The 24,779-nt window shown below is 39.4% G+C and overlaps 1 protein-coding gene across 3 annotated transcripts; it reads left to right on the forward strand.

The window, feature by feature from the left end:
• The first annotated feature begins 9,393 nt into the window (after window positions 1-9,393).
• LOC121736317 (nucleolar protein dao-5-like) lies at window positions 9,394-23,566 on the forward strand. Of its 3 annotated transcripts, none has more exons than XM_042127415.1 (12): window positions 9,394-9,665; window positions 9,943-10,095; window positions 12,649-12,780; window positions 13,096-13,404; window positions 14,514-14,579; window positions 15,120-15,214; window positions 18,421-18,567; window positions 18,995-19,104; window positions 19,709-19,833; window positions 19,912-20,014; window positions 21,356-21,477; window positions 22,246-23,566. In XM_042127415.1, the coding sequence occupies exons 1-12, from the start codon at window positions 9,489-9,491 to the stop codon at window positions 23,476-23,478; spliced, it is 2,772 nt and encodes a 923-aa protein (XP_041983349.1). In that variant the 5' UTR covers window positions 9,394-9,488; the 3' UTR covers window positions 23,479-23,566. The 3 variants fall into 3 exon arrangements, with proteins under 3 accessions (XP_041983349.1, XP_041983348.1, XP_041983347.1); XM_042127414.1 differs by having other exon boundaries at window positions 13,096-13,195; window positions 13,235-13,404; window positions 19,709-20,014; XM_042127413.1 differs by having other exon boundaries at window positions 19,709-20,014.
• Window positions 23,567-24,779: the final 1,213 nt, after the last annotated feature.

Here is a 24,779-nt window from a genome sequence, read left to right on the forward strand (position 1 = left end):
AATGCATCGACTAACGATAATGAAATAATCATGTTCAATTAAAAGTAACATGTCTTAAACCACACTCCTTAGCAATTAAGATAAAACTTAAGTACGGTACATAAAGATTGGGTCTGAAATGATTCATGAGAATGCCTATAGCTATATGTCGTGTCTGCCGTATCAATTGACAATTATATAGGGTACCCGGGCCGGAGGCCCCCAACGTGCTTAAGTTACCCTTCCTGGCCCTCAAACAAATTTTTATACGGGGCCCCACCAAGGTTCTGACCGAAGGCCTCCTTAAACAGGGAGGCCGATTGTCGTACTGATAATGTCGTAAAATGTCGCAGGCTGACCGACCGACCTTACCGAAATCTCCGCCAAAGAGGAGGCCGAGCGAATAAGAGAAAGGGAAGCGCTCGACCCCAGAAGACGGCCAAGGCGAAGACGTCGTGCCAACAATGGCGACAACAACGTCCCGCCATAACCGGGGTGCTCAGGGCGGCGGTATGGGGAATTGGGGATGCCGTCGCCCATTGCACTGAGTGCCCGAGAGGGTCGCGATGTGCAGTGTGCTCCTGCGCATCGCGACCAGCCGCAGTGGAATGGCCTAAAAGCAAGCCCCCAAGTAGTAAAAAAAAGGTATAATATCTATAAAACTAGATGTTCCGCGCGGCTTCGCTCGCGTAAATTAGATATTTCACAGAAAAATTAGTCCACAAAAAAAGCCTATAATCACGTGGTCACTGGTCTACTTCTTATCTGATCCAAATAACAGAAAAAATGATCTAGTAGTTCGTGAGATAAGCCCTTTCAAATAATTTCCCCCTTTTTTTCACATTTTCCTCTATTTCTTGGCTACTATTAGTCTTAGCGTGATAAAATATAGCCTATAGCCTTCCTCGATAACTGGGCTATCTAACAATGAAAGATTTTTTAATTGGACCAGTAGTTCCTGAGATTAGCGCGTTCAAACAAACTAACAAACTCTTCCGCTTTATCTTATATCTTTAAACGAGCAATTATTAGCATCTATGTCGTATGTGTATGTGTTACGCTCAAAGACCGAAATCGCTCAGTGAGCGAAAAAATAGCTCACAACGCGTTGTGGTCACAGTGAAACAGCCACGACGCGAAATTCGAGTTATATTTGAACGTGTGGTAATATACGAGTTAAGTTAGTAGTGAGTATTTCATTTTGTACAGTATGAGTAATAAGTAATAACTTATTACTAATAAGTATAAGTATAGATTATAATATTAGTATAGATGTCGCAGCCGACTGGTTTAAATAGCCGTTCAATCAAACAGCTAGCCCTTTGACTGAACAACGCCATTCAATCACACGTCTAGCTTTTATATTGAATATTTTAGTCGCTCAAAACGTTCAACACTACAGCTGATTCAAAAGCCGCCGTCTAATTGAAGTAGTTCAGCGCGCACCGCTGCGGCGCTAGGTGCGTTTTATTTACAATATGGCGTCAACTAGCAGGTGTTTGTGGTTGTTTTTTTGGTTGATACTAATATCATGATATTATCATGATATTAGTATCAACCACAGAGTACTTTATTATAATAGGAATAGAGATATAACTCAACGGCCTAGACGGGAAACTACTAGTGGCGCCGTCTGATAGTAAGCGTCTGAACTACATCGATTCAAGCGGTAGCCTACATACATATAAATAGCTATATATTTTTAGGTACCTATATCTAGCTATTCCTACTTACAATCGTAACACATAAGAAAAAACAAAATAAAACACGTACTTAAATGGTATTAGCTATTTATTTCTTCTTTGGTACAGACTTTTGCCTTTTTGTATAAATCACATCAAAATAATACAAAGTCACTATCACACAATTTTCAGAGCACTAAAGAACGGGGAGGAGCACAAGAAACGCAGGAAGCTCAACTAAAAGTTAACACACATGACACAGAGCACACGTAAGTACGCGGGTAAAACGTAGTGATTATATTCTCTTTGTACGCGGGTCCACGAACTACCTACCCGGCTCGCGTCGGTGACCAATGATTAAGGAAACAGAAGCACAGATTACTAGTATATATTTGAACAGAAGTCAATGTCGCGCGCGCTGTCGGTGACACACGAGTACACTGGGTTACCATGTCATCGACGGAAGAAGCTTTGTGTTATTTAGGAATAATATCATATTACGTTTTAAAAACTAATAAGAAAAAACTAAATCGAAAAGTTTAAGTGTATACCTACGTACGTACATATTTTTCACACAGATGAAAACCAATTTCGGTTTCGTTTGACAGCTCGAAATTGTTGCTCTATTCCGCTAGGTATATTAACTTTATGGTACCAAGGTGATTTATAGTTTGGACAATGAATTTTCTACGTCTACATGTAGGTACATCAGCAGCATCAGCTATCGATGAACACCAATAAATTAATATTTTGTTTGATAACATAAAATAAATTGAGATTTTGTTGATTATTAAAGATTTAAAATTAAAAAAACGTTTTCTTTGACTGAAAATGTTAGCATAATTTTTAGCTTAATGCTAAACACTTTACAGTAAATTTTAACAGTATATTTTGTCAAAAAAGTGAAGAAATTAAAAAGTGGCAACATCGTAGTGTCATCCCTTTTTTCTGATATTGATTTGGAAGGGATGACACTACGATGTTGCCACTTTTTAATTTCTTCACTTCTTTGACAGAATATAGTTTAGCAAATTTTGTATCAGTTGTGTTGGCAACACTGCCTGACGGCTCGCGGCTTGCGGCTCGCGACTCGCAGTGCTGCCAGACGTACGAACTACGAGCTACGAGTAAAATTCCAAGACGGCGAACTTACGTGGCAATCTTTAAGTAGGTACGCGAACTTTAGGTGACACACAGGCGAGTAAGGTCGTCGAGCTGTACTCGTTAATTGAATGTGTCAATGTCAGTCAATGTGCGCTGCTGATAAAGGAGAACTGTCAAAAATGACGTTTTTGTATGATAGAAGCGTTAGTTCCTTTTCTCGCCACGTTCATAAACAGCCTTGTCGAACTGTAAGTCCGCGTACTTACTCGCGTGTCTGTCACCCCCTTATATAATATATTACTTAAGCGCTTATTCCACTTGTCCTTTTTAGAAGTCCTAGCTAGGATCCTACATAGGAGACTAATTAGTTCGCTTCTTATTCCACTTGTCCTAATTTAGTGACTAAATCAGTTGTCATTTTGGTCAGACGTCTTCTTAATGGCTCCAGTTCAATCAAAGCAACAAAAAATTGGTCTTCTTATAGGCTTAGCTGTTGGCTCAATGAAAATAAAAATAAATAAAAGGCGAAAAAGATGGTTGAAAGAATTTTTGCTCCACGCAAAATTATGAATTATGAACTTTCTGAACTACTTGGAACCAGCAGATTTAAGAAATTATCTATGAATGGATTTCAGACAGACGCATGATACTTAAAACGTTGTAAGTATCATGTCCCTGATTTCAGATCTTATAACTTAATATAATATAAATCGGCTTTAATACAGATTTAGCCATAGATTAAGTATTATAGTATAGATGTAGTCTTAGCCCGTCATCGCGTGGCCATTTTGTGCTTATTTTCATACAAGTAGTATGCGTTTATTTTCTTGAATATTTCTATTTGTCGATTATTCCGAAGCACTTTATGATACATGAAAAAAAGTCAATTAGTTCATGATATCGATTTACTATAGTTCAAGTGATGAGAATCCGTAAACACACGTAAAAAGCTATGCAATTTTCATAGCCAAATTAACTGTTACATTTACAATACAGTTAAATATTGTTGTTATTATATATCTTCTGTACTGGACTTGTTGGTGTCTTCTGCTTAATCGGTGTTGCACTTGGTAATGGTTATGAGGTAAGAGGTAAAGGTAATGAGGTAACGGGTAAAGGTAATGAGGTATTTTGAGGTAAATTATTGGTATGTGAAGGTAAGGTAACAGGTAAATTGGTATTAGGTAAGTTGAGAATTACCGGTGACTGTTGTACATTGCTCGTTGACTCGCCGAGGTAATCTTCACTCAGTATGTAGGCGGGCTTTAAACGATCGATGGATACTGTTGCTGTGCGATCGGGTAGTTGTACCTATTACGTAGTATTTTTAACCGACTTCCAAAAAGGAGGAGGTTATATGTTCGGCTGTGGATATTTTTTTTTATTTGTTCTTTTCGTCGAAGAACTTTGTACGGCCCGTCGTACGGTGTTTGAAGTAGTTTCCTTACGGCGTCGTTACGTAAAACTACGTATTCGCACGTAAGTAGATCACGATGTATGAAGATGTTGCGTTGATTACCGTGGCGCTGTACATTGTTTTTCGGCTTGAGAGAGTTGATGTTTTTTCGTAGTTGCTCGATGTAGGTATGATCTAGGCTCGATAATGATGATGATGATGTTGTTTCAAAGAAGTCGGCCGGTAATCGTAAGTTACGACCGTAGGTTAGTTCTGCGGCGCTGTCCTCTCGTATGGTGGCGCGTAGTCCGAGTAAAATTGTAGGTAGCTTGTCGATCCACGATATATTACTGTTGATGAGTCTTGTTTTCAGTGAATTCTTGAGACTTCGACTATATGTGGGAGAGCAATGCTTTGGCACGAATGGGCCGGCTCGACCGGAGAAATACCACGTGCTCACAGAAAACCGGCGTGAAACAGCGCTTGCGCTGTGTTTTGCCGAGTGAGTGAGTTTGCCGGAGGCCCAATCCCCTACCCTATTCCCTTCCCTACCCTCCCCTATTCCCTTCCCATCCCTACCCTCCCCTATTACTCTATTCCCTCTTGAAAGGTCGGCAACGCACATGCAGCTCTTCTGATGCTGCGAGTGTCCATGGGCGACGGAAGTTGCTTTCCATCAGGTGACCCGTTTGCTCGTTTGTCCCCTAATTTCATAAAAAAAAAATCGATGCCAGCGTTCGATCATGCCGTTAGATTGCGGGTGATACGGCGTTGTACGGGTTTTTTCGATACCCATACATCGTGTTAAGTTGACGAACAGCTGACTCTCGAACTGGCGTCCTTGGTCGGTTGTTATTGTAGTCGGACACCCGAATCTCGCTATCTATTGCTCGTAGAATACTCTTGCGACGGTTTCAGCGGTGATCTCGGTGAGCGGTACAGCTTCAGGCCATTTTGTCGAGCGATCGATCATGGTAAGTAAGTACCTATGACCACTCGCTGTTGTAGTTAGCGGTCCGATTATGTCGATGTGCGTATGTTGAAAGCGATCGACTTGTGGGAATGTCGACACGGCGCTCGATGTATGTCGTTGTATTTTGCTTCGCTGACATTGTATGCAGGTTTTCGTCCACTCGCTAATATCGGAATTCATAGACGGCCAGAAGAATTTTTGCGCGATGAGTTTTTTTGATGCTTTTGTTCCAGGATGACTTATGTTATGAATGGAGTCGAACACGGCGCGTCGAAAGTCTTGCGGAATGTACGGCCGAACGTATTTGTAGAAGTTTCGCATACAATCTTGATATCGGAGTTAGGTAGCGTAGTTGTTTTGAAACTTAAGTTTTCTTGACTGTAGAGTGTAGGTAGCGTGCTATCTCGCTCTTGCGCGCGAGATAACTCTTCATAATTTACAGCTGACGGCGTGTTGATTGTTTCGATGCGGCTGAATGTATCGGCGACTATGTTGTCTTTTCCGCTGATATGACGAATGTCGTGCGTGAATTCGGAGATAAAAAGTAGTTGTCGAGTTCTTCTCGGAGTTTCCGATGTCGATGACTTTTTCTGTAGGGCGAATGTCAATGGCTTGTGGTCGGTGAATATAATGAGTTCTCGGCCTTCGAATATTTTTCTGAAGTATTTTACTGACATGTAGATAGCTTAAAGTTCGCGATCGTAGGTGCTGTACTTCGTTTGCGCTGTTGTAAATTTCTTCGAGAAGTAGCTGAGTGGTTGTCATTTGTTATTGTTGAATTGTTGTATTACAGCTCCCGCTGCGGTGTCCGAGGCGTCGGAGAAAATAGCGATCGGTGCTTTGTGATTCGGGTGGGCGAGCAAAACAGCGTTTTTGATGCTATTTTTGCATGCCGTGAATGCTTCTTTTGATGTCTCGTTCCACTCGATCGGTGTCTTGTCTCGCTTTTTTGCATTATGTAGGTATGCGTGTAGCGGGGCTTGGATTGTAGCGGTGTTCGGGATGATGTCTCGGTAGAAGTTTAGCATACCGAGGAAACGACGTAACTCTTCAATGTTTTTCGGTAGCGGAAAATCTTCGATGGCTTGTAGTTTATATTGTGACGGCTTGATTCCGTCGCTGTTTACGGTGAAGCCGAGGAATTTGACTTCTTGCTTGCCGAGTACACATTTGGCTGGGTTTATCATGATTCCGTTTTCTTCTAGGCGTTGAAGAACACACCGTATATGTTGGCGATGTTCTTCTTCGCTGTTGGATGCGATCAACAAGTCGTCGATGAACGAGAAGACGAAGTCGTAGCCTTGCAGTATTTCGTGTATAAAACGTTGAAATGTCTGGCCTGCGTTTCTCAGGCCGGGACACATTCTCGGGAATTCGAATAAACCGAATGGTGTGATGATTGCTGTCTTCTCTATATCCTCTTCATGGACTGGTAATTGCTGGTAGGCCCGGTTTAAGTCGATCGTCGAGAATATGGTTTTTCCGGCGAGTTGAAATGTGAAATCTCGTAGTCGTGAAATAGGGTAGCGGTCGGGCTTCGTTACTGCGTTTAGTCGTCGGTAGTCGCCGCACACCCTTATGTCGCCGTTCTTTTTCGGTACGACGTGAAGTGAAGATGACCAGGCGCTCTTGCTGGGACGACAGAGACCTTGTTGCATCATATTCTCGAATTCTTTTTTCACTTGGTTGTAGCGATGCGGTTGTAGTGGTCGGGCGCGACAATGTAGTGGTGGCCCAGACGTTTCGATGAAGTGTTCGACACTGTGTTTCGGCGTGATGTTCATCGCTGTTAGTCGTGTGATGCCGGGGAAGTCTTCTAGTATGTCGTGGTACGCCTGCGTGCTGTCGACACTACGGACAGTAGGTACGTCCGTGTAGCGTCCGGGAGCGTTAATATGTAGACTGGTTCTCCCGTCGACGACTCTTCTGTTCTTCAAGTCGACTATGAGTTTGTGGTGTTGCAGGAAGTCGGCACCGAGGATTGGTTTCGAGACTGCGGCGACGATGAACTTCCATTTGTATGGTCGGCGAAGTCCGATGTTGAGTTCTAGTGTTTTCTCGCCGTATGTCGGGATGACGGTGTTGTTGGCGGCGTAGATTTGAAATGGGTAGCGGCTGGAGATGGAGGCCTTTCTTTTTCAGTATGACGGATATGTTTGCACCCGTGTCTACCAAAAAAGTAAGATTCGTGGTCTTGTCCGTGACGAATAGGCGGTATTGTCTGTTCTGAACGCCGGATTCCGCCGCTGCCAACGTTCTGTCTAGTTTTCCGTCGTGTTGAATGTATAAGGTTGTGTACATTTTCTTGCTTCTTTCCCGAACTTGCTGTGGTAGTAGCAGAATGGTGATGGTGATGAAGATCGTGGACGCGAAGTTGACTGCTGACGGAATCGGAATATCGATCGATGTCTTGAGCGTTGGTAGTGTCCTCACTGACGGCCAGAACGGAGCGAATATTTGTCGGGAGGAGATTGGCCCACATGAGTTGTAGGGTGGAATCGGGGACCTTGTTGTGAGCCAGGTTTCGCATTCGTCGTAGTAGTTGTGACGGTTTTTGGTCTCCCAATTCCATGTCCGACAGCAGCGTTTGGAATTGCCGACTGTCGGATTCTTCGTATGCGGAGATGAGCCGGTCCTTCAGTGCTTGATACTCGTTCTTCTCCGGCGGGTTGTATAGCAGGTCGGCGATTTGTTCTATATCTTCTTTCCCCAGACGAGCTATGACCATTTGGGAGAGCTGGCTTTGGTTCTTCTGTAGGCTGCTTGTGGCTGCTTAGAACGTTACAAACCAGAGCCTGGGTTTGTCCCTCCAGAATGGCGGAATTCGCATCGAAAGTGCGATGCCGGCGATTTCCTGAGATGACGGTGACGTCGCCGGGTTGCTGGTGAATGCCGAGGTATTGGGCAGGGATTCGCCTCTGTTTTCCATGGTGAAGAGATGTTGGTGCAGCGGTTCGTGGAGCAGCGATTCGTGGAGCAGCGATTCTTCGGAGCAGCGTTTTGACGTGCAGCGTTTCTTCGGAGAGAGTTTCGTCGAGCAGAGATTTTCCGGGCAGAGTTTTCTTCTTGCAGAGGTTGCTTGTTGTTCACGGGGTCACCAGTTTAGAGGACCGGTTGGTCTCTCTAAGAGTTCACTAGAGGTCGGAGGAGTATAGAGTAAAACTCGATATACTGTGGTGAACTGAAGTGCTTTATTGAGAGATTTGTGCTGCTTATATACAAAATTTTACATTATTATTATTATTACAGTAATTTACAGAATGTTAAAAGGTTAATTGTGATTGGTCAACAACATCAGAGAAGGACATACAGAAAGAGATAAAAATATTTACAGAAACATGAAAGAGAAAAAAATCGAATAAGAAATATTTACACGGTTTTAAGATTGTTGCGCGGGAAACTGGCCGCACCGCGGTTCGCGGCGCTGGCATTGCGCGAGTATAAATATAGGCTCTCGTGGGCCGCGAATTCAGTTCGTCCCACAGAGTACTTTTTTATATATGGAAAGTTCGCCCGCGCGCGCCATTCCGACGTCGTCTCGCTGTCGGTCGTCGCTGCGCCGGTAATAATAGTAGTGCCGCCATTTTGTGAAAATGTTCTGAAGCTCTGCAAACGCCATGAAGACCGTAGCCACGCTGCGAAGATTCCTCGCTCGACGTAGCCTCGATGTGAAGACGCGTAGTCTTGTGTTGTGAAGAATTCTTATTACAAAAATGCCTTTTTCAAGGCCGGTTCATGTCCGGTATTATTACACGGACAGTATCTCTTGTCATTGACTCATTGCGAACGTACGTTCTTTGCAGAGCGATTTTCTTCTGTGTTTCAACTTCTATAACGAACGTATACAAAGACGGCGTGCGTTCTTTTCAGAGCGCGTTGTTTTCTTTGTTTCAATCGGCGCACGAACGTAAGTACTGTTACACACGCTTTTGACGCTTATATACCGATATAAGGCTCTCTCTAGTATATAGTATCTCAATGGAATTAGCAGTTCCCACTACAGATAAAAGGGTGAAACCATCTGGCAACACTGATTTAGCCATTCAGGAGCCACATTTTTTTCCGATTTAGGATCCTAGTTAGGATCCTAGCTTTCTAAATGTTATTCCACTTGACAAAATTTTCTAGGATCCTAGCTAGGACTTCCTAAATAGGACAAGTGGAATAAGCGCTTAATGGCTGTATGGGCAACGCTCCCTTTGCCTGTCCCGACCGGGACGAATTAAAAAAAAATCTTTATTATTAATATGGCTGACTGATAATGGCGTCTCTACTTTATAGCGGTAAATGAGTAAAGAAAGTTTATTTTAGTGTGTACAAGTTGTAATTATAAGCTCAAAGCGTTAATGTTACAATGGATTACTACGTTAATTCAAAATCGGAGGAAGCAACTATATACGAAATATATAAATCATGTCGCCTGTGCGGGGCTGGTGCTGGCTACAAAATGCCAATAATACAAAATGTTATAAACTTGGATCCAGACGAAACAGAACTTAAGCAAAAAATACGCGAATGCGTACAAATTGAGGTATAATATTTCTATATCTATGAGCAATTAGTATATAAAAACATTGGCAAAACATGAAAATACAATAGCATATTAATTTGTCCTACTTTATTTTTATATCATCGCATTGTCCAGTCCTGAGGATATTTACAAGAGCTATTATACACAGACATTCTACAATACAGCCAATCTTATTTTAAATCTAGCCTAAATTAGATTCAAAAATAATCTTGTGTAACAACAATGTGTACGTTTGCACCTATAACTTTTGTTTCTGTAATTTTCCTCTCATTTATAGGTTCACCAGGATGATAAAATGCCACCATTGATCTGTGAACTCTGTGTGGACAAGGTGAATGACTTTTATGAGTTTCTGGAGATGTGTAAACAGACAAACAAGAAAACCAGACTCCGACTTGGACTGCCACCCCAAACATTACCCCGTGGCGCCGTAAGTTACCTTCTTCCGTCCACCGGAGATGCGTCATGCATTGCGAGGAATGTGTTTTTGAGAACAAATAGAACCACTGGGTTTAGTGGGGTCAGGCAAATGAAGCAATTCTATTGGTTCTCAAAAACACATTCCGAGCAACACAGCTTCGGTGGAAACGCACCCTAATGTTTAAGTGTAAAGATGTATTTTGCTCTTTGCTGTTAAAACTTGAACAGATTTTGATAAATGTAGATAGTACTTTATACTCTGAAATAATGGCTAGTGCTTCTATAAGTTACTCAAACTTTACCTTATCTTTTTAAAAAGTACACATGTCAGAAATGTACAAGGTCCATAACTTAAGCGCTGGCTAAACGGTAATTCTGCATTACATGCATTACATGCTGTAATGCACAAATTATCGTGTATTGTAGTGAATGATGCGAATTACATGCAAACTACGTGCTGTATAACGTGCTGTACATTGAATTACAATTTCTTTAATTTTTTAGCACGACATGCGTAACGTGCTGTAATGCACGCATGATCGTTAATTGTAGTGAATGATGCGAATGACATGCAAACTATGTGCTGTACATGATTGACAAGTTGTTTAATTTTTCGTCATGCAATATGTGCATCAAATATCAATGCAGTGGATCGCGCGATCGGCAAAGCGGATGCCGAATTACCAATTCGGCATGTCATGGGACAACTCACTTCCAGGGTGGTGCTCCCGACCACTTAAAAAATTATGCGTTTCTTTGAACGGGGCATACAAACTGTTAATGTGTGCAAAATTAATAAATCAAATAATATATTTTGGCATAATATAATATTTTATTGCTAATAAATAACTTTTGGACGAATATTGGCTTCTATGATGATGATGAAATAACTTTTTCAATTTAATTTATACAAAAAACGTTGGTGAGTATTTAAAAAAACGTATCGTGGTCCAGTGGTTTAGAGCGTGGCTCTTGACTCGGAGGTCGTGGGTTTGATTCCCGCGTTGGAAACAATATGTTATTTCCAAGTTTGGTTACGACAATGCAGGCTGATCGTCATCAATCGTCTGACAAGTAATGATCCATGTGTCGGATGGGCATGTAAAAAGTTGGTCCTGCGCCTGATCTTTCGCCAGTCGTGTCGTTCTTCCGTCCCACTGGGCTATGAGAGTAAAAGGAATAGAGAGTATTACTGCTCTTGTGTACTGTGCACACATTTGAGCACTATAAAATTACTCATGTGGGATGGTTTCAATGAAACCGGCCACCGTCACCGAAACCGGTGTGGGAAACCGGATATATTTGTACAATCTTATTCAAGGTGCAATGAATAAGATAAAAAAGATTATCATCATAAAAAACTTGAGAGGTGTCAAGGGACACCCGGATGTAACAAAGTTCCAGTGTACATAATATTATACTAGTTTATTGTACTTTAACACCTATAGCAAAAATGCTATAGTTGTAAGCCGTGCGGTAGTGCTTGTTTGTTGTTTCTCTCTCTCTCGCATTGAACACTGTGGTGAAGCAACAAACAACTATAATTTATCATTCATAAATCATAGGTTTAAGGTTACGTCACTGCATACTGCATAGATAAATGAGTAGTGACTTATAAAAAATCGTGTATAACAATCTAAAGAATCGATAAATAAATTTGGGATGGTACCACATCTTATAGAAACTTTTAAAAGCAAGCGATAGCGCGATGTTAATGACTCTTAGCGCCATCTGTTTTGAATTTTTGAAACTAACTTAATTTGAACAAATTTACGCATTTTCACCCCCTTACAACCCCTTTTTCCAGTTAAAAAGTAGCCTATGTCCTTTCTCAGGCTTATTTTGTACACATATAGTCTAAAGACTATATGTGTACAAAATTTCATTTCAATCGGTGCAGTAGTTTTGGCGTGAAAGCGAGACAGACAGACAGAGATACTTTCGCATTTATAATATTATAGTATAGATAAAAAATTAATAATTTTAGTTGTAAAAATATTGTATTGCGAACAAATGGCAAAAATTCGTTTTATTATTTTTAATTATTATAGATGAAAGTACTAGATAATATACTTAGCAGGGACGTCAACATGATCCAGGGGGGGCAGCCGCCACCCGTGTACAGACACCAGCTGCACTAAATTTTAATTATTATTTTTAATAGTTTATGATATAAATTATAATAATTCGTTTTTAATAGTTTATAATATAAATTATAAGCTATTGAGAATAATTAAAATTTAGTATTTTTTTGCTTAGTAAATAATATTATTATCATCCTCTTGAATTATCCCCCTGAATTATCATGCTGCATGATGAAAAATGAGCGTTCATCATGCAGCATGTAATTCACGTAAATGAATGGTCATGCTGTATTACCGTGTACGGGGTACTTTAGATATCATTCACATGGTGGACAGCAATCAAAAGTGTCTACTGATTTTTTTTTAAAAAGCAAAATAATTCTTATGTTTGACTGTAAAAGATACAAATATCAATAAATGAATTTCTATATTCTCCACAATAGTTATTATAGTATAATAATTTATATTTTCTATTTCAGCCTGATGCCGGTGACTGTATATTGGGCTTAACAGAACCTGTCTTCATCAATGAAAGTTCTAATGAAACACCTTCATCTAGATCTGCCAAGACCCCTAAAGCTGTTAAAACCAAGAAGGAAATGGAACCCAAGGTTTTTATGCTATGCCAAGTTGATGATTACTGAACAAATACTTTAAGGGACATTAATTTAGAATTCCCACATAAAAAAAGATTCATAATTGAATGTTGAAATTCTAAATTCTATTGGGGTGGTGCTATTTGTATGTCATGTCAGACACATGACATGACATACAAATAGCACTTAGCTGTGTGCTTAATTGAACATGAGGCAAAATGTGCATCATGAATAGATCAATATCACATAATTTCTAAAATAAGCAGTCAGTAGTCGTAAGTACTCCTAAGTAAAATCAGTCTGTAATTATTTCAAAAATCACACACACAGGTTAACCCAAAATTTCGCAAAAAAGAAGATCCTAAAACACCAAAATTATCAGAATTGAGGAATGACGTCAAAATAACAAGATCAGCTGAATCAAAGAAAGATAACATCAAAGTAACAAAATCATCAGAATCGCAGAAAGATGTGAAAATAACGAGATCGGCAGAATCAAAGGATGACTTACATATATCTAGAGTGTTAGCTGAATCGAGTAGTCTCAGGAGTGGTCGGAGCAGGCAGCCGAGTCCTCCACGATCTCTTCGGGGCACAAAAAGGCCTAGTGAAGACAACACTCCTGTTAGCAAAGTACAGGTACGCAATATCTACACTCACTAAGCTTTTTTTGTCTTGTCTTGGCAAGGAGTTTGATTTAGCTTCAGTACTGATTGGAGTTTTTATGAAACTAGGTTACGCCCGCAACGGAGTTGCGCCAAAATTCGTATATATCGCGGAAACCGTACATTTTTCTGAGATAAAAAGTATCATATGTCCTTTCTTAGGACTCCATACCAAATTTCAGGAAAACCGGATGAGCGTTTGACCGTGTAGAGGTAACAATATAATGGTCGTGTATCCTCGTTTTGAGGGCATCTTTAACCACCACCCACAGCATTGAGATTTGAGATACTTGGCGTCAACATATCGAGCGAAGTCCAGTTCCGATATCATCTAGAGGGTAAGGCCATGTTAGCCTCGAAGAAGCTTGGTGTTCTTAACAGTGAAACAACTCTACAAGGCGCAGGTTCGGCATCATATGGAATATTGTTCTCATCTCTAGGCAGGGGCGCCAAAATACCAACTGCTCCCTCTGGATCGTATCCAACGAAGGTCCGCTCGAATTGTTGACTGCCATAGTGTTTCAAATATCTGGGACCGCCTGGAATTACGCCGAGATTTAGCTTTACTCTGCATCCTCTATCGGTTGTATGACGGGGAGTGCTCTGAGGAATTGTTCGGAATCATACCACCTGCAGCTTTTCGCCATCGTCCCACGGGAAAAACATACCATCCTCATCACCTCGATGAGTGGCAGTCTTCCACCGTGCGTTTTACGCGTAACTTTCTGCCGCGCACTGTAAAACTGTGGAACGAACTGTCACCAGCAGTATTTCCGTACCTATACGACCTGCAAACCTTCAAGAGGAGAACGTATTCCTTGTTAAAAGGCCGGCAACGCGCCTGCACCTCTTCTGATGTTGCGAGTGTCCATGGGCGACGGTATTTGCTTACCATCAAGTGACCCGTTTGCTCGTTTGTCCCCTTATTTAATAAAAAAAAAACAGACTGACAGCCACACTTTCGCATTTATAATATTGGTATGGATTGATGTTAAAAGGTGTTACTTTTTCGTTCATCAACATTTTTCTGTTACTTAAACATAATAGTCATAATAATTATTTGGTTTAAAACTTTGTTTTCAGAAAACAAACAAACCTGAAGCAACTCCATCACCGAAATCCATTATAAAGAAAATTAAACAAGAAGTTGTAAGTTTATTTTAATATCCAGTATGGTATTTGTATATTATTTTATTGTTATGCACTGTGATAAAAGTAAAAATAATTCCTACATAAGTTTCGGCGATTGACCTCGTGATTTTCATGCGCAGGGAAAACCCTTGCGTTTATTGAAACCTAACCTAACCTAAAAGTACTAAATCAAAATGGTTGGACGCTACAATGCCACATGCAGACGCGTCATATAAAACTTATTACACCTCTATTTCAATAGTTAATGGAATATGTACTTGTTATTTTTAGGAATATTCCGCGAAATATTGCTAAGAGCCTGTTTCACCAGTTCCTGCTAAGTGCTGGATTGTCTATCCACAACTTAACTTGACCGATAAAGTACGTAGAATCTGTCAAATAAGTTGTGAATAGCCTATCCAGCACTATATCAGGAAGTTTATCAGGCCCTTAGACTAACAATATACTAAATTTTAATCCCTATTTTCGTCAGTCTTTAAAATTTTACTAAAACTTTTTTGAGAAATGTCATTAAAAATATTTACTTTACTCTTGCAGCCAGATGACCTCTTGGAGCCGCGTAACAAGCGACCCCGTGACAGTACGCGCGAAACCATCGAAACTCCTAAGAAGGAAGTTAATAAGAAAGCCAAGTAAGTATACATGTTACGCTCAAAGACCGAAAACGCTCAGTGAGCGGAAAAATAACTCACAACGCGTTGAAATTTGCTTTGTGGCTCTAATGAAATTATTTTATAAATAATAATGATAAACACGTTATGCAGTTATTTAAGTAAAAGAAAAAATATTTTGTAGTACACATGGTAATCTTCTTCTTCTATCTTCTCTTCTACATATATAAAACTCAAAGGTGACTGACTGATTGACATAGTGATCTATCAACGCACAGCCCAAACCACTGGACGGATCGGGCTGAAATTTGGCATGCAGGTAGATGTAATGACGTAGGCATCCGCTAAGAAAGGATTTTGATAAATTCCAACCCCAAGTGGTTCAAATAGGGGATGAAAGTTTGTATATATTAATACTTCATAACGCGAGCGAAGCCGCGGCAAAAGCTCGTTCAAATATAATCTTCCATACCAATTATGGACGATTAATCAATCAAGAAAAACGAACAACTTAATATCAGCCACACAGCCACAGAATTTCGCGTTATGGTCTTTTTGTGATTGCCAGAACGCGTCGTGGCCATTTTCATTAGAGCCACATCGCGAATTTCGCGTCGTAGCTGTTTCACTGTGACCACAACGCGTTGTGAGCTATTTTTTCGCTCACTGAGCGTTTTCGGTCTTTGAGCGTAACATACATAACACACTCAGAAACACAATAATAACGTTGGTGCTTCAAATATTCTCATTTGAAGAACCAACTCCAATCACATAATATTATGTCAATAGGGAATATGCGTGATTTTTTATGACTTTATATATCAGAATAAGGGCTTGAAAATATTGAAATTGTTTTTTAAATTTAAATTGAAAACCATGATTAAAGAACCGTTCAAACGCCACCAAACGCCGCCATGTTGATGACGTCAAATGACATGTCCCGTGTTTGTTTACTTTAGCGTTTCAGTTACTTCGCACATATTTCCGGGTTTAATTGCTATTGAGATCAGGGAAGAGGCTAAAAAACCTTCTTACAAGTATTGTATGGTACCGAAGTGCAAAAGCACTACTATAAATACACCTCATAAAGTGTTTTTTCGTATTCCAATCGATGTGAAAATACGAGAACAATGGTGTAAGATGATGAAAAGGGATAATGTATCTTCATTATCATGTTTATACTGTTGTGAAGATCATTTCAACGTAAGTATGCTATCTATACTATATAATATTATAAAGTTTGTTTGTTTGAACGCGCTAATCTCAGGAACTACTGGTCCGATTTGAAAAATTCTTTCAGTGTTAGATAGCCCATTTATCGAGGAAGGCTATAGGCTATATTTTATCACGCTAAGACTAATAGGAGCGAAGAAGTAGCGGAAAATGTGGAAAAAACGGGGGAAATTATTTGAAAGGTTTATCTCATGAACTACTGCAGCAATTTTTCTGTTATTTGGCACAGATAAGAAGTAGAACACGTGAAGGATTATAGGCTATTTTTTGTTGACTAATTTGTCTGTGATATATCTAATTTAAGCGGGCGAAGTCGCGCGGAATGTCTAGTATTTATATACATCTTCATATTGTGAGTTGGTCAAAAGTAAATTTTGCAATAGAAGATAATAATATAAAACCTAACCTAGTTTACAAAAGTTCATTAAAGTAAAACTTTCTATAAAAACCTGTCTTATTCCTATTACGGTTTAGCGAAGTTTCAATGATTGATGATTTATTTCAGATTAAGGAAGATACAGCGAATTATATGGAATATAAAATAATGAAACAACAAGGAGAAAAATGTTCTCTACGGTTAAAAAAAGGAGTGGTGCCTCATATATTTTTGTGTCAAAAACGGAATATGGCAACACCAGTTGAAAGATTGGGCGTAGTTAAAAGGAAAAGATTAGCACTTGTAAATGAAGCCCTATCAGAGTTTGCTATCAAAAGTACCAATGTTACAGAAATTCGTGAACCTCCACAAAGAAGTGATAACAAATTATAAATAAACTTATCATACTAAAATGAACTTCAATATTATATTGATATAGACGTAAAATAGGAGTTTAGGAGCAATTTAATGACAAATAGTTATGTGTATATGTTATACCATTCTCATCACCTTGATGAGTGGCAGTCTTCCACCGTGCGTTTTACGCGTAACTTTCTGCCGCGCACTGTAAAACTGTGGAACGAACTGTCACCAGCAGTATTTCCGTACCTATACGACCTGCAAACCTTCAAGAGGAGAACGTATTCCCTCTTAAAAGGCCGGCAACGCATCTGCAGCTATTCTGATGTTGCGAGTGTCCATGGGCGACGGTAGTTGCTTTCCATCAGGTGACCTGTTTGCTCGTTTGCCCCCTTATTTTATAATATACCATGTAACATAATAATTACCTAGCAGCTTTCTGTTCTTTGATCTCTGCGCTCGTAAAATCAAGATTTGATGCAAAATATTTTGACATCACAAATGCTTCTATTTTCGGTAGATTATCCGGTTATGCTTTGACAAAAACACTGTCAGGCCTCGTCCTAGAACTCCTCGATAGCTTGATTCGCTTTATATAATATATATTCATTAGAAATCCTCAGTTTTAAACAATTTTTCTCACAAACACTATTATATGACCACAGTACGAATATCGACGCGCCGATATGTTTCATCTGACGTCACATTTCGTTTCGAGTTTTCGACCAATGCAATGGTGACGCGTTTAGTAACTTTGATTTCCCTCCCTTATTTACCACTTTTTAAACAATATTTTATGAGTATAATAACTAAATAAAAGAATACCTTTCGATTATAATGTGACAATGATAAAGATTGGAGAAAAATGTATTTGAGATAAATTGAAATTTTATGCATATTCCCTATTCATGAGTAATTAAATATAAACTGTCAGTAAAAAAACACATCGATTTAAAATACACACACTGTTACAATCTGGAGGCCTACTATGAAATGCAAATTTCAATGTATCCGATTTACTATAGGGCCGTTTCCTACTTCGAAAGTTCGGGGCTCGGGCTGACCGAAGTTTGAGTGCATTCGGAGTTTGTCACGTTACTACGATAGATAATAGAATGCACGATGTAACTTTGGGGTAAGGTCATTTCTAAACTTCGGCCGGATCCGTAGATTTGTATGTTTCAGAGTAGGTTTCCCGATTACAAAGAAATATTACAGTCTAATGGTATTTATTATGTAACAACATATATTTTTTTAGGGTAACTCTGAACATTCCCAAGATTAAGGTGGAGCCCAAACCTGCAGCCCCATCGCCACCGCCAGTGCATAAGTGCACCAAATGTAAAAGCACATTCAAAACGCCCCAAGCGCTATCTTCACATATGAACACACATATTCAAGTCAAGTGAGTGACTTGACCTCTATAAATATAAGTTGATATACCTAGCGGAATAGAGCAACAATCTCGAGCTGTCAAACGAAACCGAAATTTATTTACATATTATGTGTGTAAAAATACATGACGTTCTATGAGATTAAATTGTCAACGCGACGATAACTGATAAGTGTCGACTGGACGTCAACGTGATTTCTTACTATTAATTTAATGAAGAAGAATTTCCTGTTCAACATTAAATTGAATCAAATTTAATCATTAAGGATCCATAAGGGCCTTCACCACATCCTGATAAGTCCCGGATAGGCTATCCGCAAATTATCTGACAGATTCCATACACGATCTGTCAGATAAGTTGTGGATAGCCTTTCCAGCACTTATCAGGAAATGGTGAACAGCCCCTAAGCGCGTCGGTTATAAATTAATTTTGTTTTAGGGTCGAAAAAATTGAGACCCCCAAACCCGAACCAAAACCGAAGACGCAGAAGTGTCCAAAGTGCGACAAAACTTTCCCCGCCACTGCGTTCAAGGACCACAAATGTAAACGTAAGTTTATCATGGTGTTAAGATGGTTAAATATTACTGCAAAGTTTTTCACGCTAGCGGCTGCTGCATATTAGCTTGGTCCACACTGTGTCTTTTTCTGTTCGTCAAGGGCATGCGTTATAGCGCAATCAATAGCGAACGTGAGGCATGCCCGCGACGCGACGCATCTGACTTCTTTGGATACGCAAAAAACAAAAATGACTATGTTGGCGTTGCACTCGTTGACGCATTCAATTATTGAATGCGCCAAAACAAAAGTTGAATGAAAGATGATGACGAAAATTGAAGACGAAAGCGCATAATGTGGACATAGCTATTCAGTAAACAAAAAGTATAGTTCGACTGACAACGCTTTTGTCAATATTCTGAATTGACGTGTGCAATATGTCCGATTTTGGTCGGAATATTCTTTCCGACCAAAATCGGACCGACTGCTCCGACCTTTGTGTTATATTCCCTATTACAATGCATACATTTTTTCACGCAGGGACCGTATAGAACAAAGTCCTTTGTCATTTGGCTATTTCAAAGACTATTTGGATTGCCATTACTTTAGAAGTTATCACATGGTAAAATATTTTGTTAATGTGTAATTTTTTTTCAGAACCAGAATGTAAGTTCTGTAAGAAAAAGTTCCAGACTATGGGACCATGCACCAATCATGAGAAATTTTGCTCTGTTGGCAATTCAGCCAATACGACTCCGGCAAAAACTGTTTCCTCTGCAAAAACTAATCCAGCAAAAAGTACTCCAGTGAAAAGTGCTCCATCAAAAACTACTCCAGCAAAAATTACTCCAGCAAAAACTACTCCAGTAAAAACTACTCCAGCAAAAACTATTCCAGCAAAAACTACTCCAGCAAAAACTATTCCAGCAAAAACTATTTCATCAGCAAAAACTTCATTATCTAGTAAGCCATTTGAACTTATAATTTGAATGTATAAATCGTTTAACTTGACTGGAATCCACAAATCCATGTAGCATAAAAAAAATCCCTTCTGTGGCCATTGCATTGCTTTTTAGGCCGTGTTTCCACCTGCAAGCAAACTCGCCGAAGTCTTGGGTGAGTTTCTTGCAATATTGTTTACATTTCATACTAATTCCTGCAATTTATTGCTGCAATAAATGTCGTGTAAGAAGCTCGCGGACTAATGCTAAACGAAACTAGACTTTATATCTGCGGTGACGCGCAGCAAGATCTGTCGCGAGTTCTCGCTGACGAGTTTAGACATGCTGTCGCAACTACTCGCAGAAAATGCTTGACAAATTGTCGCGACAGCACTTGCTACGGGGTTTACACTTGCAAGCTGCTGTCAGACAGACTGTCAGACACTTCTCGCGACAGTTGTGTTGCAGGTGGAAACACGGCCTTAGACTCGATTACTATCCAATTATTAACTTTATTTGTTTTAAACTGGCCATAGACGGACGGCAAGTTGCAGTCGGGACTGACTGCTCTAGAGCGGTCGCGTTAAAAGCACCGCTCAAGAACTGCTCGAGCGGTCCGTGTATTGCAGATATGAATTTAGCATGAACTCAAACTTTAATTTAATGAAGAGTTTGACTTATAAATATGTAGTATGGCGTTTAAGTCAAAATATCAGTTAAGGAATATTCGTTTCTGTTTGAGGCAGAAATTCTTAGACCCAATTTCACCAACGTCTGTTAGTGTTAGGGCCAACCCACACGTACCACAACCACACCACGTGGTCGGGCGTATATTTCGTATTGTTAATGAACTAGACCATTCACACGTACCACATTTTGCAGTCGTTTTCGACCACTTGTCAAATAGTTCTTCAAATACCGACCACATCGCAACCACGGCCGACCATGTCGCAACCACTTCGCAACCACAACATTGCGTCGATGCAACGACAGTGCGCGCACACCGCCCGCGCTCTTCCCCCCCCCCCCCCCCCCCCCCCTCTGTTTCATTGACTTTCGTACGTAACCACATCGCAACCACTGGCGACAACGCAACCACGTCGGCATTTTGTCGGTACCACAACGCAACAACAAAAAACTGCAGCGACACCATTCACACGTAATCACTGCTCGACGACTTTTTGTCGTTGCGATGTCGTGTGGTTGTGGCACGTGTGGGTTGGCCCTCAATGACTTGTTAAAATGTCATGTCTTCTCTTTTATTAGTATGAAAAAACAAGACAGGTAACGTGATAGTAATTCAAGCTAACAATAATGGATGTTGATGAAATCGGACCTTACATTGTCTGTATTTTAATTGTAGAAAAACTGAAAATTCCGCAATGGCTGAAGTCGCAGTTACTTCCGATGGAGGTCAGGCTAATGAGGTGTGACCGGCTGTGCGACGACAACGGACACTGTCGAGACGCCGATTTTGTTGATCATGTAAGAGATAAAATATAATTATTATTAATAGATCATTACATTAATTAATCATAATTGAAGATGTGAGTGGATGAACCCGACAACAGTAAAATAATTGTCGTTTTTTTCGCATAAATGAAGGCTTTAGGGTCGGAAAAATGATTTGAAATAAAATAACTGCATTTTAGTGTGTAGCGTGTTCCTTGTAGAGTTCACTGTGAAAGTAGCAGCGCTGAAAGACGAACATTTTTTTTTTCACTTTTGTATGGGCAAGGGCCCGAGCGTCACGAGTTTCCCCATACAAAAATGAAAAAAAATTTTTTCTTTCAGCGCTGCTACTTTCACAGTGAACTCTCTACAAGGAACACGTACACACCCTAGAGTATTATCACTTATTTTTGCTACACCCTGTATAAGACAGGTGATGAAGTAGCTAAGTTACAAGGTTTGTTCAAATTATAAGGGACAAAATGTCCGTTTGTTACAAAATGTTAGTTATCGAGTTCATCCACTCACGCACTACTAAAAATAAAAAATAAATACTGACCCTTTTATTAAACCATTCTTTGGTTTCTTTGATTAGAATAAGCTATTAGAAATATGTGGATTTATTTATTTTTATGAGATTTTTACATGTGGTCATTTTGAATAAAAAAGTGTTCAAAACGCATGTTTGGGTTCATATTTTATATAATTTTTTATTATTAATAGAAAAATCAAAGATAAAGTTAGCGCTAATGCAAGATCTCTTATTGCTATTATTACAAGAAAACATTTGCTTTGTTTCAGGACTACGGCTTAGACAAGACGCGCGAGTATCCATATCTATATAATTTGTCGATGTTGACACATAAACTGCGTATTAAGTCCGAACTGGCGATGTATGACCGCATGGTCAAAATCCAGGACAACATAAGAGATGAATTCGATTTAGACGAGTTCTACACGCACTGGGATTCCGCCAGTGACTCAGATTCTGATACAGAAATGTTCAAACCTAAATCAAAGAGTGCTGTCAAAAGACTTTCCACTTTATCTCTAAAAGTACTCTTCTCGCCTAAAGGCCTAGGCAAAGTTCCGAAAAAACTAAGAAAGATAAAGTCAGAAAAACCATTCGACTCCATACTCAATTCGACGGAATTAGACAGCGACAAATTTGGAATCAGCAACATAATCAATAGTTTAGATGATTCTATAAATGACAACGATAATACTAAAGATTTTGTGAATGAGAAATTTAAAACTAAACACGACGATACCTTCTTTGGAGAAAACAAGGGCCCAGGTGTTAAAAATAGTGACTTTGATTTATTATTTGGTAGTGCTGGCAGCACCGGTAATAAAGACAACTTATCTTCTAATGAAGATGTAGAAAGAGGAAGTCCGTCGTTAGATATAAGCTCTGTAAATAATAGGCTAAGTCGAGCAGATAGGAATAAAGAGTTTAACGTAGAAGACAAAAACAATAGTGTAAGCAGTACTGAAAATACTAATGCGAGTATAGAAAACGAAAGTAATAATAAATCTGAGAGTGATAGTATTGATATGATGAGTTCGAACCAAACTTCAGTTGTAGTAAGTAAAAATAAGACACAGGATGAAGATCAAGATAATGAGTTTAAAGAAAACATGATCGAAAATGGTGAAGACAAAAGTCTTACACCTAATAGTAATGATGAAAAACTTAATAGTAGTACTGAAAGTACAGCACTAGAAAATGGTGTAAGAGAAAAAAGCAACGAATTAATAGCTGACAAAGATGTTGAACATGATAAAGCAAATGATGCCAATGACACAGTGAATTCAAACAATGGAAGCGAAGTTGTAAATTGTAGTGTGAATGGCGATAAAGACAAAAATGTAGATGATTTAGGAGCCGGCAGTGACACTGATATGGATGATGGGAAGCTGATGGAAGCGATTGATGCACAACTCGGTGAAAGTGATGTCAAAAGAGCAAAAGTAACCGACAATTTAAGTTCAAAAGAATCTGATGATTTTACAAAAGATATAGAGTTCTAGATTTATGTCTTTCCACATAATATATTTTAAATAAGTACTTTTAAAATAAAATTATATTGATATTGAATATTAAACATCTCAAATTTGATTCTGTTTTATGATTTTATTTGTTCCCTATTTTATTAGCAACTACAAATAACAAAAGCAAATATGTATAAGTAAACAAAAGATTTGTATGGTGCCCAACTCACGTCACGTTTTTTCACACATCGAGACGCGTCACGTATTTTGCCTACAGCATTCATCTCCATTTTAAGGGTTCCGTACCCAAAGGGTAAAAACGGGATCCCTATCCCTGAGACTTCGATGTCTGTCCGTCCGTCCCTGTGTCTCCAGGCTGTATCTTAAGAACTGCTATAGCTAGACTTCTAAAATATGTCTATTTTAAAAGTTAATAATAATATTAAAATAAAATAAAAATAATTTTTGGTCTTATTTTTGCCCTTTATTGGTACGGACTACGGAACCCTTTTTGCGCGTGTCTGACTCGCACTTGACCGATTATTATCTAAGTGTCTAAACCAAAGGTGGCCAACACGCGGCCCGCGGGCCACATGCGGCTCGCGCTCTGTTACCTTGTGGCCCGCGGAGCCGAGCACATTTTTTTAAAGTAAATAAAGATAATACTAAAATAAATTACCTTATCGTACCTACTATAAAAAGCAAATAAACACTTCTTTTCTTTTACTTTTAAAATCAACACATGCTTTATCTACATAAAGTGGGGCTGACTTTAAAATAACGTACTGAGCGCCCGTAAGCCGCGCAAACTTACCTACTTTTACGTGTGATTGGGGTGTTTTCTTTGCTTATTACATAACAGTACATTTTTTGTTCTATTAGCTAAGTTGCTATAGGAAAATTAATTAGTATCTGATTTTGACTGTGCGCAGACTTATCTGGCGCGCACTACGAGTAAGTAAGTATACCTACATAAAATTTGGTAGTGCGGCCCGGGGTAAAATTCTACTTCTCAGTAGAATTTTACCCCGGGCCGTCAGTCTGTCCGTCCGTCAAAATCAGTAATTAAAGTACTTTGCAGGCGTAAGCATGCCAAACTTCGGCCGCGTTTTTTCGGCCTAGTGTGTTTAAACACTAGACTTTAGACCAGCAGTAGGCAACAGGAGGACGATAGATAAGGTGTACACTGTACGTACACTTTTATAAATTAAAATAATAATTTAAAGCTACACAGGACAAGTGTGTTGTTTTCTGGACCTCGTAAAATTTTCTCACAGTATGTGGATTGTGGACCCCACTTTAAAATTACTTGCCGACCCTTACTCTAGACTCTAGAGTTT

This window comes from Aricia agestis, chromosome 19, assembly GCF_905147365.1.
Source record: "Aricia agestis chromosome 19, ilAriAges1.1, whole genome shotgun sequence".
NCBI classification, from domain to species: Eukaryota; Metazoa; Arthropoda; class Insecta; order Lepidoptera; family Lycaenidae; genus Aricia; species Aricia agestis.

Bases quoted from the DNA above. Each gene is read 5' to 3' on its own strand.
- LOC121736317 (XM_042127413.1), top strand. From the start codon at position 9,489: ATGGATTACTACGTTAATTCAAAATCGGAGGAAGCAACTATATACGAA. The intron at 9,666-9,942 runs GTATAATATTTC...TCTCATTTATAG, and splicing joins GCGAATGCGTACAAATTGAG to GTTCACCAGGATGATAAAAT. The intron at 10,096-12,648 runs GTAAGTTACCTT...TTTCTATTTCAG, and splicing joins AAACATTACCCCGTGGCGCC to CCTGATGCCGGTGACTGTAT.